General features: G+C 51.5%; 1 protein-coding gene across 1 annotated transcript; it reads right to left on the bottom strand.

The window, feature by feature from the left end:
- Positions 1-7: 7 nt before the first annotated feature.
- Positions 8-14,531, bottom strand: LOC104617397 (iporin-like; the record flags this gene model as incomplete). Its single annotated transcript, XM_010282710.1, is given in 10 exon segments — positions 8-81; positions 1,561-1,607; positions 2,889-2,994; positions 3,906-3,978; positions 3,981-4,085; positions 6,090-6,166; positions 7,274-7,417; positions 8,663-8,863; positions 9,376-10,155; positions 12,560-14,531. Coding segments are annotated over 10 exon segments (3,579 nt in total), but the record flags the coding sequence as incomplete, so codon positions are not given.
- Positions 14,532-15,737: the final 1,206 nt, after the last annotated feature.

Raw genomic sequence — 15,737 nt, 5'->3', positions numbered from 1 at the left:
GGAGCTCTTAGAAAAGAGGCTGGCACACGCTGTGAGACAGGCACAAGAAGCCCACTGGCTGGTAGTGTGCCAGGATGATATCTGTAGGACAAGAGATATCTGTTGTCACCTTTGTCAAGCCACCGAGAAGCTGCTGAAGCTACGGGGAAGAGTTTTTGGTCACAGCTGTGGCTGCAGTATGAGGCTCAGCACTAGTCAGGGAGCACCAGGTGCTCTGTGAGCTTTCAGCAAACTGTCCCAGATCCTGCTTCCAGTTGCCAGGACCTGCCTGGCAGGCTATCCACCAGGATGACCTCTGCCACAAAATACCATGGGAGCAGGGTGCAAATAAAGAGTATCGAAGGGTTGGCACGTTAAAATTCTCCTCCCCATCTCCTGGAGGTGAACAAGGAGCTGCAGTTCTGGCCAGTACCAGTCCCCTGCAGAGAGCGGTGTCAGGGACAGATGAATATAAGTCTTTCCAGTGACCTGGCTGAGCTGAACTGTGGATTGTAAAAGAAAATGGACTAGCATTTCTACCTGCAGCATTCCTCCTTCACTTCATTTGGCCACATCCGCAGTGCCTCCCCTCTCCAGTTTTGCCATCAGGTCTCAATCCCAGGGAGAGAGTTGGGAACAAGATTTGTGGCCATTTGGCCCCAGTGAGATAACAAACTTAACACCACAGACAGGACTTTTACCTTATCTTCAACCTCTCTGCCTAGCCTTCATCACCCTGACAAGCCCTAGCTTTTGCTCACACTTCAGCTCTTAATGATGGCTTGAAACAGATGGTCATCTCCTGCTCCAGAAAACCAGGATGCTTTCTCTTGCCACACTGCTCAGTACAAAGGCAAGTCTACTCTCCTGTCTGCTCCAGAGAGAAGTGCTGACTGCACACGCAGACCTGGGAAATGCTGTCAGCCTCCAAACCTGTCAGAAAATACTGGGCTGGACTTCTTGCAGTGCATGGGGCCCTGGGCTGAGCACAGGCTGAGCCAGCAGCACTCTCAGGGGTCCAGCAGGTTGACGGTGTCTGTCTCACTGTGCACCTAGCACTTAGTCATGCTGCTTATAGACATCAGGCAGGGGTTATCTGCATGCTCTAGAAACATTTCTGGTTGAAAAAACAGATACATCCAGTAAAATCTGCTTTTTGTGTGTCAGGAGGTTTTCCCTTCAATTTCTTCCCATTGCCCATGCCTGAAGGGTTTCAGCTAAGTGTGCACATGTCCATTCATACAAAGCTCTCAGGCACTGGGCAGGGAACACAGGAATTTGGGGAGGGTTAGATGTCAGGTCCTGATGGTAGACTGAGGGATCTGCATTGGAGGTGATAGCCTTGGGTACTAGCTGCAGCTGGGAAGGACATGACTGGCCAGGCTCAGGTGGAGGGAGCTGCATGGAGCTTGGATTTCCACCTGGGACTTCCCTGGTACAGTGTGTAGTCTAGTTCTTCAGCTTAGAGGATAGGGGAGCAGCCCAGGCTGAGAAACCGACAAGAGAAATGCATGTCCTTCCCATGCTCTACACTGTGCAGAATTTATTCCCCAGTGCAGCCCATAGGCCTCAGGCTCTTACCTTCATGGTTGTAGAGGTGGTTGAACCAGAACTCCAAGGACCGGATACTGCAGGAAGGGAAAACAAGGAAAAGAAAGAAAAGAAAGAAAAGAAAGAAAAGAAAGAAAAGAAAGAAAAGAAAGAAAAGAAAGAAAAGAAAGAAAAGAAAGAAAAGAAAGAAAAGAAAAGAAAAGAAAAGAAAGAAAGAAAGAAAGAAAGAAAGAAAGAAAGAAAGAAAGAAAGAAAGAAAGAAAGAAAGAAAGAAAGAAAGAAAGAAAGAAAGAAAGAAAGAAAGAAAGAAAGAGTGAAAACTGATTCAGCCCCTTCATCCTCACTGTTCTACGAAAAGAAGTGTGACTGGAAAAGAGCATTTACACACCATGAACCTCAAGACCTAGTGAAAGGACAGTTGCTCACCCCCAACAGCATGCACTGACCACAGCCACCCAGCCTGTCACGGAGCCATTCAGTTTGCTTTACATGGGCCATTGTGCAGCCATAACGCCTAATAACCATGTTTCCAGCAAGTTTCCTCACCATTTAGTTCCTACATCTTTGGCAGAGCTTAGCTTTGCTAAGAAGGGCTCACACGGAAGACGCAAATCATCTACAAATGTGAGACCGTTGCTGCAGGCTTGGCCCAAAATATGCTGGTGTCCTGTGCCAGCAGGGGACAGCTGGGCCACCCTGCATGGGGAGAGCAGGGCAGAGCCTGTTCCTGCTTGTAGCAGTCCTCCAGCACTTGGGAGATCTTGGGGACTCGGTTGCCACTGCCAGAGTTCTTGCTGATCACTGGAAAGGAGCAGGGAAATACCATCCTAGCAGCACTCAACCCTTCACTGGCAAAAAGACATCACTGCCGCCTTCTGTTTAACACTGAGTGTAGTGTGCACACTCCTTATCCAACCTGGAAAGGCCAGCCTGGAGTCTTGGACCAAGACAACTTCTCCTTCAACACCTCATGCCCTGAGATTCACTGGAACTCCAGGAAGCAGTGATTTATGCAGGGATTTCCAGGAGTAATTTATGTGTATGTTATGTCTAACCTTGTATGACCCCTGACAAGACAGACTCTTCCCACCTAATGTTTTGGGGATAAAACAAGCTGACAATGTTCATCAGTGGGCTACAGCCACCTCTTCTTAGTCCTGGCCTGGTAGCATAGGTTTTGATCCTTCTGGAGTTCCCTGAGGCTCAGAGCTTCTTCCTTCCCTCACCTACAGTTGGGGAGTGGCTTCCCAGGTTTCTTAAGCCTTTTCGTTGGCAACCACGCCTGCCTGCAGTCAAGAACCAGCACCTGCTGACAGCCCTGGACAATGACATGCAGACAGCCTAGGGAGCCTGCTTACTTGAGGAGGCCAAAGATGAATGCGTTGAATCTCATGATGTGGTTGGTGAGCTCCGTGTACTGGCTGATCTTGCTATAGAGGCTGTGCAGCAGCTTGGTAGAGGGGCCTATGGAGAGAAGCAAAATCTTGAGATTAGTTGTGGTCAGCAAAGGCAAAACAGCACCACGCAAAGGAGCATCAAGGCAAAGAAAGGCGTTGGCTGGGTGCCCATGCCCATTGCCCCTTCACCAAACACCAAGATGAGCTCACTCCATTCCAACAATTAGATTCCACAAGGGAGATACATTGTGGTCTGTCACAGACTGCCACGACAAAATTTTGGGAGAGTTTCAATACTGCAAGGACCTGCCTCCCACACTTCAGGGACAATCACAGCCCTTGACTCAAAATTAGCAGGCAAACAAAATATTGTGGTGGGTGGTTATAATTTGGGGTGTCTGCAATCACAGAGGTAAACTCAGAGTTGGAGATTTGCCACAAACAGGCCAGGAGGCTTCCCAGCCCTGGATGTAAGCTCTTCATGATGCAGAAATCAGTGTGGCCCTTCCATCTGTAACCTCAGAAAGGACTTATCCTGGATGGTAGCCACTGCCACAATCCAGGGTGCAGATTGCTACTAGCAGAAGGTGCAAGTGTTGTGGGCATGCTTGAGGCAAGTGAGCTGTGAGTGCAAATTTTCTTACAGGCTAGAGGACAGTAGCTGTGCAGGGCTAAAGATGAAGGTCTAGAAACACTCTGGAAATGTAGAGGGGGGGAAAGTCACACTCGTTTTGTTCCTTTTTTTTAAATTGCTAGGGCCTGCTATAGAAGAATTTGGAAATTTTTGGGGAAATGACAATAAATATTTGGGCAGTGGTTCTCCCCTCTGGTAAGAGGTGGTCAAGGTGCACCCTGTTCCATGCAGGGAGACAGGTATTATTCTGCATTCCCATCTCTATAGTCAGCCTTCCCCAGCACCTCCCAGCCACAACATGGGAGTATCGCAGAGTGATGCGCATCGCTGCACACGCTCCATACCAAGCTGGGTGGACGCCTCCACCACACTCCAGGGGATGTTCCTCCTCTGGCCAATGATCATGTCCAGGACGTGACGTAAGCCTTGAGCCCATCACTCAGAATGTCCCGGACAGCAGGGCACAGGTATTTCAGGATGAGATGCCCCACGTTGGGGCTCACGGAACTGTTCCCCAGTTTGGCCTAAGGGACAACAGGCAACAGGGAGAGTGTTGGTAATTGCTCTGCAAGGTGCAGATGCATACAAACAGTCCAGCCCCACTTGCCTACTACAGACACCCAGCAGGCAATATCCAGGCTGAAATGATGCTCAGCGGCTCCTTGAACAGGCAGGCTCTTCCGCTTCACGCCTGCTGCCTCATACCCCAGTTCTGGATTGCTCCCTGCAAGGTCTGCCCCAGGCTGGGATGAGGCAACAGCTTGGGAAAAGAGTATCCCAGCTTGGGAAGAGGATACCCTAATTAGAAGAGATGCTTGGTTCTGCCTACAGGTGTAGCAAGGCTGTCCTGCTGGAGGAAGAAAAGAGTAGGGGATTTTGCTGCTGCTGTAGATTTTCTTGTTGACATTTTTGAAGCAGGAAGTAGCAAGCCACATAGGAACCACCAGCACTGAGGAGTTAAGGAACACTTAACTCAGTGACATGCTGAGCTATAATTCCTAGGGATTACTATAAATAAACAGGATGAGGTCAAAATGGATGGACAGGGCTCAGGTTGAGGTGAGGCAGCACCTAAAAGCCCAGCAGCAGCAGCGTGGTATCCTGCTGCACACAATCTGTGAGCTGCCAAGGGGAGTACCCAAAGGGGTCAGCCCTAGGCCTTGCACGTCATGTTGGTGGTCCCAGGCAGCTGTGTTCAGGGCACAGATTTTACCAGCTGAGCTGGAATTATACTGGCCAGTTGGCACGGGTCCACAAAGGCCCTGAACTGAGATTGAACTTCTGGGTCAGGAATAATCCTGTCAGATCCATCGAGCGTGGGAGCATCAGGGACGGGTGCTGCCTTTTTACAGGTGAATGCTCAGCCCTTGGCATGCTGACACATACTGAAATCCCAGGTCAAAACCACAGCGTTGTCTGGTAAGTAAAGTAATGGGGGAATGTTGCAATTATTCCCCAAACCAACACTGCAAGAATAGGAAATTCACAGTGAAGTCTTAAAAAGCTGTGGGAATCCCAACAGCTCCTGCACAGCAATCTCTGCATCAGCAACAACTGGAATTAGGGGCAAATTACCCTGGGCTCTAAGATTGAATGGGCTTGGAATCTGTCCCAGTCAAGTTTCTCCTTGGGGATGGCATTCCAGGACAGTTGTCATGTCCAAATACTGTCACATTGCTGGCCCAGAGTCCCCTGCCTGAAGCAGAGCATTCAGCATTGAGAGGCACCACAAACACAGTGGAATGTGGTAAACACTGCCTGGTACAAAGAGAAGCAAACTTGCTCTGCTTCTGTGTTATTCCAGAAATGGGAGATGAGGGGAGCACAGGCCAAAGACAGCCAGCCCCATGGGCAACCTAGAGGCACTCTGAAACTAGTGGGTTCATGGTAAGGGCTACAGGGGATGCCCACCTGCCTCAGATGGGCAATGACTGATGCACTTTTTTATCATGACGGAGCCCTGTGACACATCAAGGGACTGGGGACATTGCACTGTGTCCTGGCACCAGTGCCAGAACAGCATTGCTGGACCTGTGGAGGAGGGAAACACAACTCTCCACTGTATGAGAAAAAAAAGCTGGTGTACTGCTTCAGAGCAGAAGTCCAGCTGGCCTGGTATTCTTTCTTATAAAGAGCCATCAGTAAGTATGTAAGAAAGAGTCAAACCAGAGAAAGTATATCTAATACTTGCCCTTAACACTCTCGCAGCCTACAACCACTCTCAACTCAGAGACTATGTAACCTGGTCATTATTCCTATGTGTTTAGGAGACCTCAATGAATTTCCCTTCCCTGTGTTTTCCTGATCTTCTTTTAAATCTGTCTACTCTTTTAGCACCACCAGTATCCTGCAGAAAGAACTGTAATAGATTTACTACCTGCTGCATGGTGTACCACCAGCTTTGTTAAGTTTGTTCTTGGTGCTACTACCTTCGCTGGATACCCTGTAGTTTTTGACTGGAAGAGAATGGAGAGGCAATCTTTCTCCATCCTCTCCATGTCATTCACGATGTTGAAAGCAAGACGTACCTTCACCCCTGGATCCCTGCTCGTTCCAAAGTGAGCCACAATCAGGTCAACAGCAGTGTTGATTGCTTTCACCAGACCTAGAGGGAAAGAATGAGTCTGAGAGCTAACTGAGGGGCTTCTAGGACAGACCTTGACCAAACACTTCATGAAGAAATCAGGCAGAGGTGTTTCAAGCCCATGTCAGCGCACATGCCCGCTCTGCCACAAACATGCAGAGCCTCTCCTAATTCATCACCAGATCTGTCCCTGCCTGTTCCAACACTCACCTATCAGCCTGAACAGCAGGACAACCTTTAGAAGTGGCTGAAGCATAGGACACCCTGTCAACATTCCCAAGGGACATGGATAATCACCTCCACACGCCATCCCTCGAGGGAGCAGAGATGGCATCTCAGGCAATGAGTCTTTTGCTGCTCTGAGCCTACAGGGTGGCAGGGCAGAGGCCATCCATTTAGCAAGCTATGTAATGACTTTCAGTAACAAGCCAGTGGTGGGTAATCTGATATCTGCATCAGTATGATGCAAGAACAGAAGTGGAATAAAGGGGAAAGCTGCCACCTGGTAATCACCAACAGATAGCTGGCAAAAGCATGGGAACCTTTCTGCACACCCCTTGCCTCTGAAATGAATCCGAGTAACTGTCAACAACCCAGCCCCCAACCCTGCTTCTAGCATGGGTTTCACCACAGCCATATCTTGTTCTGCATTGGAATCCTTTCTCTCATCCTTTTATACAAACAATTTACCATGTAGGACCCAACAGACCTTTTATCTAAATTATAAAATATCAGGCTAGTGCATCTGCAACATCACAGAATACACAGGTCTACCCTTGTATACTGAGACAGAGGTGGCAGCACGCCCTGCCATAGGGTGATACTCCTGTGCCTGCCTGCCCTCTCTGCCCTTTCTTGTGGACTTAAGATCCTTTCTAATCATACTTCCTGGGACAAGAAGCTCAGACATACTCCATGGCACACTGCATGGTGCAGAGACCACAAGAACTTACTGTGGAAACAGCCATGAGTCTAGGGGGACATGTAGTTATGATACTACAGTAGAGAAGGGCAAGGAAAGAAATCATTATGTCTACAGAGATGAGATGAGACGAGACGGAGAGAAGCAACGTTAGCCATAAGCTGTGCTATGCCACACTCTCGTTCACGAGAGATGCACGGACTCACCCTTCTTCTGCAGCAAGTCGATGGAGATGGACTCTGTGTTGCCATCTGGGGAGAGGCAGAACTCCGCGGGGGGTTTCTCTGCTAGTGAGAAGTAGTCAGGGAAGAAGTCAGTGTAGGTAAGCTGGAGTTGCCTCATAGACTGTCCTGCAGGGCCAAGACAGGGAGGGGGAAGGATCAGCCCCAAGACTTTATACCAAAGCCTCTCCCACCTTGTTTGCATTTCCCAAAAGCAACCTGCACCAGCAGCAGTCTTCACCCCATCCTGTCCAAGGCTGAGACAGCAAGTCTACAGGCTTGTTACTCTCCCAGCAATGGTTTGCAAGGTGAACCTGCACAGTTCAGCCCCACAGCCCACCCAACATCTAACTCCAGCTTGACTGGAGGCCCGTGGGCACTGGAAGATACTCTGGGAGGTTCACCTTCATGGGCTGGTGCTAAGGGAAACCTTGCTGCACCAGGCTGTCAGGGTTCCTGTACAGATAGCCCCAGCAAGTGGAGTCAAAAGTAGAGCACAGAGAGAATCCCGACTTGTCACACACAGGCATGCACAGGAAACAAACTACATGTCTTCTGCCTGTCCCGTAGGACGGCCTCTGTTTTCAAGGGTGACTTCCGTAGGAGCTTTTCCATGTGCTCAATTTCCATGTGGTTGACTCCCCAGCTCTGTGGTAGGCATCTTCCCATGAGGGAGTGATGGAGAAACTGTTTGGATTGGCAAATTGAGGTGAATTGGGGAATTCCCTCCATGACCTGAGGCTGGCCTGAAGAATGCTCAGCCTTCCAAAGAGAGACCAAACTATTCTTCCCAGAGGACTCTCAAAGGTTCAGCCAAAAGTGGCCTGCCCCTCTCATCCCTTCCTCCACAGGTTTTGGATGACAGAGAAGACCTTAAAGGCAAAGCATGGAGAAAGCCGTGGAGACTTACGGTGTTGCCAGCTGCCCCATGACAGCTACAGCCCAGCACCTACCAGGCTGCCAGGGTTGGGGCACATGGGCAGACACTATGGGGCACAGACACGAGATCTCAAAGGGCCACAACTCCTGTGTGAGACATGAACTACAAGCTGGACACAGTCTAGGAGCACTTGCTGAGCTCTGAGCAGGCTCTTGGGCCATTCACCTTCCCCTTTGATCCAGCCCAGAGCTGGATCTGACTTGTTCTCAGCTCATGGAGAAGAAGGGAGGCTCCACACAGATTGTACCCATCAGCGAGGCAATGTTCACCTTCCTCTTGTAGCCCTCAGACCCACTGTGAGCAGATGCATCACCCCTCCCACTCGAAGCCGGCAGAGCAGTGATGAAGCCAGGCTGAACCTGAGCCCCAATGGATACTGACCCTGAGCCCCAAGGTCACCTCCCAAGACCCCCCAGCAGAAAGGTGGTGCGCACCATTCAGCTTGCAGTGGAAATGGCTGCTGTTGAGAGTGCCAGGGAGCTCAAAGATGGGGTTCCCCCGGTTCAGCCGAGGCTCTTGCTGCCTCCTGTCTAGGCTGCCTGCTAAGCCGGGCAGCCCCGAAACGTGGTCCAGACCCAAGGGGTTCCTCCGCCTGTACTCCCGCCACTTCAGCGCTTGGGGAGAGAGGTGGTTCGCTAGGATGCCGCAGGCAGTGAGCACCAGATGGGAGGACGTGAGCAGGCAGAAGGATGTGGAGGAGAAACGGGGAGAGAGTGAGAAAGAGGAAGGACAGAGAAAGAGAGACGGCATATTAGTTAAAAGTCCATCAGCGTTGCAGGGCGTTAGCACACAAATATGAAGGGAGGTGGAGGCCACAGCCTGGCAGGGCAGGAGCCTGCATGGCCTTGTTGGCTGCGGGCATAGAGGGAGCAGGTTTGGGGAGCAAGCACCTGGCATGGGGTGCTGTAAGATCAGCAGCCCACACTGCCCTCTCCCGAGACACAGTGAAGGAGCCAGGACTGGAAGGACATGCTCTTAGTGTAGGACTTTCTTTTGCAGGCAAAGTGATGGTCAGAGCTGTTGGGGACCACAGCATCCAGATGCAATTTTGGCCTGGGCTGTGTAAGAGAGGGTGGTTCTACAGGGAGCAGCCATAGTCATAGGGAGATGGAGATAGTCTAGTACGTCCTGGCAGATGGGTACCTACCATTGAGGGGCCTAATTCCCATGCTGCTCAGGGAACCAGAGCTGCTGGACTCACTGCCACTTCTCCAGTGTGGATCTGCATGGCCTCTCACTCTGCTCATCGGCATGCCACCCACCATGAAGGGTGGGAGGGACCCACTGTGGAGTCGGTACTCGGAAAGCGGTGGGCTTGGCTCCAGCGGTGCTTCCTTCTTGGGAACTGGCTTGGGGTTCTCCTTTTGCCTCAGGGCATCAGCTTTGGTGGCTTGGGTGGTCTGCATGGCACTGACAGCAGGGGAAGACCTCGTGGGAAGCAGACTGGCGGAGATGGGGCAGGACCTGCTCCTGGGGGGCTGGGTCTCTCCAGCTTTCTCTGCAGTAGGTGAGGAAGAAGAGTCCACGCTTTGAAAGAAAGGCACGTTGCATCGCACAGGAGAGTAACTCCCCAGGGGGGACGGCCGGGTGGTCTCGGGGACAGGCTTCTTAATGCAGCCGTCATTGTGGGAGGCAGCTCCATCTGCTGAGCGTTGGGTCAGGAGCATGCTGTGGGCTTGGCTCCCCGCCGCTGATGACTGCTCTGCTGAGGTGGCTGAGGCTAAGGACTGGGAACTGGAGATCTGCTGGCTGGCAGGACGGTTGCTGGACAAGTTGTAGAGTTGGGAAAGGCTGGAGGCAAAATGGCTGGGGCGGGGCCGGGCTGGCTTGCTGAAATGGTGCTGGAAAACAAAGGGCTGGATCGGCAGAGTCGTGGGACGCTGGTCCTTGCTGTAGCGTACCACAGGCTTGTTGTCTGTGCCACCACCTTTGGGGAGAGAAAAAGGGACAAAGTATGAGGGATGGGCAGAGGGACAACCATTATCAGCGCAGCAGATCACAGGCAAAAGGGAATGAGTTCTCAGCTGTGGGAGGAAGAGGATGAGCTAGATGCCAATGACACAAGCAGAGTGGTTCAAGTCTGAACTGGTTACAGACATCACAAGCTGGCAGGGTATAGACATGTGGCCCCAAATGCAGTTTCCAGCTGTTGACAGCTGGCTGGAAGTGTAGGGCACTGCACTGGGGGCTTCCCTCTCCTTGTAGCATCACCAGCTTCCCATCTCTTCCCCATTCCTTGCACCCAGGACAGCACAAGTCACGGCCCCAGGCACCTGCCCTCGACCTGTCTCTGTCCAGGCAGTACCACAAAGACGTGGCCCAACACTCTGTGGTACAGCAAGACTTCTTACCCCGAAGGACAGTCCTCTCCCACCTGTGCTGAGAGCTCACCTCGCCAAGCACAAGCATTACAAGCAATAGCACCGCAGCTCTGCATCCCACGTCATACTCCGTGCTGTTGGAAAGGCTGCTTGCCTCCCCTCTCCCTCCCTCCTCTTCTCTCCTGTAACTGTTCCCCCTCTGAGCAGACAGCTTTCTTCCTCCTCTTGCCTGTACCACATCCAAGCAGGACACCGGGACACTCCCAATCAAGACCACAGCAGAATTAGGAGTGCTTCCAACACTGGAAAAGGCAGGTCTGCTCCATCAAATGACTGATGGGGATGTCCTAAGGGTCTGTGCTGGGCTGATCTTCCATGAGTGCCTGCAACTCCTGGTGGGGCCACAATGTCCCAAGGGATGCAGCTGAAGTGTGACATGCTGCGCACAGAGTGCACGACACGCACAGCGCTGGGTGCACACATGGGGCTGATGGGGGCCCCTGATCACCAGCCACACCGCATCCCAGTGCAGCATGGCAACCTTTGCCTTGCCTCTGCCCCACGCCTCCAGCCCACAGCAAAATCTGGGACAAAGCACCTGTCCCAAGCAGAGCCCCAGTGTTACTGCTGCCTGTGGGGTGTGCCACGCCTCTCTCCCCATAACTAGCCTTCAGCAGGGCTTGCTTTCCCTCTAGTCCCTTCTCAGACCCTCTAGGCTTGCATGCTGCCCTCAGCTGGACCAGGGCAGCTCTGCCTCTATCTCCAGCTGCAGGCAGGAGCTTTCTGTGCAGCTCTGATACCTCTCTTGCTGTCACTGTGCAGAGGAAGGGACTGCAGCATGGGATGCGGGAACTGCTGGTATATATTGTCCTGAAGAGCTCCTGTCTGCCCCTTCCTCCCTGACCAGCTCTCGTTCCTTCTAAGCTCTCCCTCTGCAAATGAAGAGGGCTGCTCCCGCGCTGCCTTCTGCCAGCAGAGACCTGCCTTCCCTGCAATCCTGCACCAAGTGCACGTTAAAGGCAATACACAAAAAACTCCAAAGGTCAAAATCTCTCCCACACCTGCCACAGCAACAACTGAGAAGTTCTTCCTATCTCCTGCCAGAAATCTTCAGGGCATTAAATGAATACATATTGGGGGTTATCTACTGCAGCAATCCGGTCAGAGCCCCATTTTAGACAGGCTCTTACCTGTGAAGCAGGTACAAGAACTGTCTAGAGCAGAGATAGAGGTCTCCTGCCATGCTGGAGAAATGGCCATACCTCTGATGGGGCTGTCACACAGCTTTCTCAGCAGGGCATGTAAAGGCAGTATCAAGGTGGAAAGCAATTCACGTACTACTGGCTTTCCTGCAGAGGGAGTTGGGACAATTACCCTCCAGAGGAACCTTTGCTCCAATGCATGGCACTGTGGAAGATATGGCCAGGATATTCCAGCAGAGACACACAGCTCCTCTAATCTCTGCAGGACTCATGCTGTAAGCCTGGCAGAGACGGTGTAAGCTCCCTAACCCTGCATTGAGGGGAGACCGCTGGCTATGCCCCCTCCCTCTCCACCTCTGTCCCATGTAGCTTCAAAGAAGAAACCCTAAAAACTCCTCAGTAGTTCCATTCCCTGTCTGCTGGGAACATGAGTCTGCTGAGCATCTTCAAATCTCTGTCTTAGGAGCTAAAGATGATTCTCAGGGACTGGGGGAGTACAATGCCCTGGAAGGGAGACAATCCTCCAAGCTGCGCAGACCCTAAGTGCTCATGCCATGTTCTCCCTTACATGAGACAAGAGGTTTGCACAAAACCTCAAGAGGTTTTAAAAATACAAGAACAAGACACTTGCACTGATCTGGGTCTGAAATAAGCACAGCTGGGCTTTGTCCATGGAGTGGTAGACCAGGAAACAAAATGCACAGGCACTGGTCTCCCATCACCATACAGGTTCCTCTGCTGCTCCCCTCATGTCCCAAAGAGCAGTCTTTCTTTTTACTTCTCCATTCTGCCTAGTTTGGATCCTTACCGTCTGCTCGGGCTCTAACACCTCTTTGTCCATGGCCACTGGCAGAGCCACCTGAGAAGCTGGCATCTGCCTCCGTCAGCAGGGAGAGAGAGGCTTGCTCACCTGCCCCATGGCCACTGGGGACCTTCTCACTGGAGACTGAGTCTTTCGTGGAACACAAAGCCTGGCTGTCCCCAAAAGCATGATTTAAACAGAACCCCTCACAGCTCCGGTTCAGGCCGTGGACGAAGGGCATGGGTGGAAGACTCTGGCTGCGGCGAGCTCTTTCTTCAAGGAAGGTTGGGCAATCCCGCTGTGTCTCAGGGATAGGGGAGAACTCCAAGGAGGAATCACCAGTGGACCGGAGCGGTGGGGAGGTGCCATTCTTTTTCCTGCCTTTAGCCAGTTCAGCAAAAGATGTCACTCGCTTCGGGGGGGAACTCTGGATGGGTATTGCTGGACTTTCACTAAGCTTGACTGGACAGCTCACCATGCGCTCCAAGGAGCCCAGCCTGCTGCTGGGACTCCTGTCAAGGTTTTGATCGTAGCTCCTGGACCGCTGCCGGCTTGTGTTGAGGTTAGGTGGTGACACGTTCACATAGACCTGACCCTCAATCCTATTCTGGGTGGCTTCTCCCTTTGGCTCGTCTTCACTGCGCTCCACGTTGCCTTCTTCTTGTCTCAGGTCAGGCCTTCTAAACAGATAATATTCAGTGGGCTGGGCTGGGCTACCTTTGGTATGGTCTTCCGAGCAGCTAGTTATGGAAGATCCTGCCGGGCTGGGAGATGACTGGGAAGACAAGTCACATGTGACTAACTTATAATAATTCTGAGTAGCCACAACCAGCCGTGCTTGGCTCTGGAAGCAGGCAGTGAGGTCTGAGCTCTCTGAAGTGCAAGGCTCACAGTGAAGGTGGTAGGAGTTGCAGTTAGCATCAAGGACAGGTGAGGAGGAGTGTTGACACCCACACACCTTCCCCGAACTCTCTGGGTGATGCGACTCGCAAGACATCTTGGATTCTGTGGGTGATGAATGCAAATCCAGGTAAAAAGCTCCTGTGTCTGAGTGGCTGCAGAAGGATGAGTCACAGGACAGGTTGGACGAATTCAGGTTAGATTGAGAATGGCCATTCATTTTGTTGTAGAGAGCACTGAAGTTCACCAGCACCCCATCGGAGCTGTTGCAGGAAGAGTCACTGATGTAGCCCATCTGTTGGTCAATTGCTTCAGACTGACTTGATGAACTGTAGCAGCGACAGTGCTGGAGCTCTGAGCTGGAACAGCTGCATGTCCGGCTGTGCAGGGCATCCTGATTCCTCAGCAATTCACCTGTGTTCTGGTTCCACTCCTGGTCACCACCATCGAAGGAGAAGCTGGAGGAGTTGCCACGATGGCAGCTGCATTCATCCAGCTCCATGCGTTCTGAGGCTTGGTGGCACCGGTTCGCGTTGTTCCTCTTCTGGACGTCATCACTGCTCATTTTGTCCTCTTGTCCATCTACCACACCGGACCGGCTGGCCATGTTCCAGGATTTCACAATGTGATTGGAGTCGTGGAGGTGGAAAGGGGGCAAGGCCAACTCATGCAGATGAAAGGGAGGTTTGCCAGCCACAAGTGAGTTGTGAAGGTGGAAAGATTTTTGACCCAAGTCATCCCCAAAGATGCTGAGGTCTTCACCCTCACTCAGCAGGAAAGGGTTGTGTCGCTTACTGACACTAGGGACAATCAAATCCCTTGCTTTGCCTTCTTTGTTGTCTGAGGCCTCTGTTGAGGTTTCAGAGGTCTGGAGAAAGCTGCTGTACACCAAGGAATCAGTTTGTGATAGATCTCTGTCTGGAAGGGCAGAGGTCCGTGTAATGCTGAGCTCTGGCTGGCAGAAGGGGTTGGTCCGTTTGCTCATGGAGCAGCACTGTCTATCAGGGACCTGGCAATGCACCAGGGGAATGTGATGGACAATCAGTGTCTCGCCAGTCAGTTTGGGTGGACTATCCATGGTGAGGAATGCTCTTCAGGACATCAGTTAAGCTGGTGCTACCCATGGACAGGTAGGGCTGCACATGAGAGGCAGGAAGGACACTTCTCATGAGGGAATTCAGATACCTAGAGAGACAAAAACACAAAGGAAGTCACCTCTCAGGAAATACGCAGTGACTATTTAAAGCATTCTTGGTTTGACTGAAGACTTCATGGGCCAACAGGGACCAAACAGACTGGTCCTTGTCAGCACAAGTACATGCGCACAAGGTCCTGGGTTGTCCTTCTTCAGGGAAAGCATTACAATGTCCCCCTCCCTGCAGACTTCTGGGACAACACTTGTGCTTCCAGCTGACCCCTCTCAACCTTATCTCAAGCGAGATACTGATTTCATTCAAGTAGCCAAAGAGCTGCACAGGCTTTGGGCCAAATGAAGACCTCACTGTGGATGGCACTGTACGCTCACAGGAAAACTCACAGACAACACAGGGTCTGAAATGAAGTGCTTCACTCTGATGACAGCAGTCTACCTTCTTGCACTGTATTCAATATTGCTACCTGCCTTTAGGTACCTTGAACTTTCTTTTAAGAACCAAACACTGAATGGCACTGACAGACCTTGCAATGTTAGAGAGACACAAGTCCAGCCTTTTCAAGGCTGAAACTGGAAAGCAGGAACACACTGGAACAGGAAAGCAGCAACAACCATTGCACTCCCAAATCCAGGAACACCCATGAGGTCCTGAGCTCTTTTAGTGGTGCCAGGGGAGCATGCCAAAATATGCAACTACTTATGCACACAGGGCCCTCTCATGTGAAAAGGAGCGGATGACTCCAGTGGGGCCATGGGGAGCCACTGCTGATGGCTAACTATTTAACATAATAGTTAAATTTACCATAATGCTGTCCCATACAGCACATTGCCTTCTGCTGACCTTTTGCTGGTGGCTAAGCCTCTGCTCAAACTGATTCCTCTTGTGGTCAGGGGTGCTCGGCTCACAGGTCTGACATTCTGCCACATTATCTGTGGCACTTATCTGCTTATCTTATTACCTGCTGCACTTCACAACAGTATGACTGCCACAGCCCACAGTCCCAGCAGCCATGCAGGCAGGGCACTGAGCCCCACTCCTCCAGTGTTCAGTAAACAGGTTCTTATAAATCTAGACAAAGATGTTTGCTAGCGTTTGATATCAGAGAGCAAAGAATACATTCATTCCTCCTT

This window comes from Phaethon lepturus, unplaced genomic scaffold, assembly GCF_000687285.1.
Source record: "Phaethon lepturus isolate BGI_N335 unplaced genomic scaffold, ASM68728v1 scaffold3512, whole genome shotgun sequence".
Taxonomy (NCBI): Eukaryota; Metazoa; Chordata; class Aves; order Phaethontiformes; family Phaethontidae; genus Phaethon; species Phaethon lepturus.
This window is presented reverse-complemented; position numbering and strand designations above follow the sequence as displayed.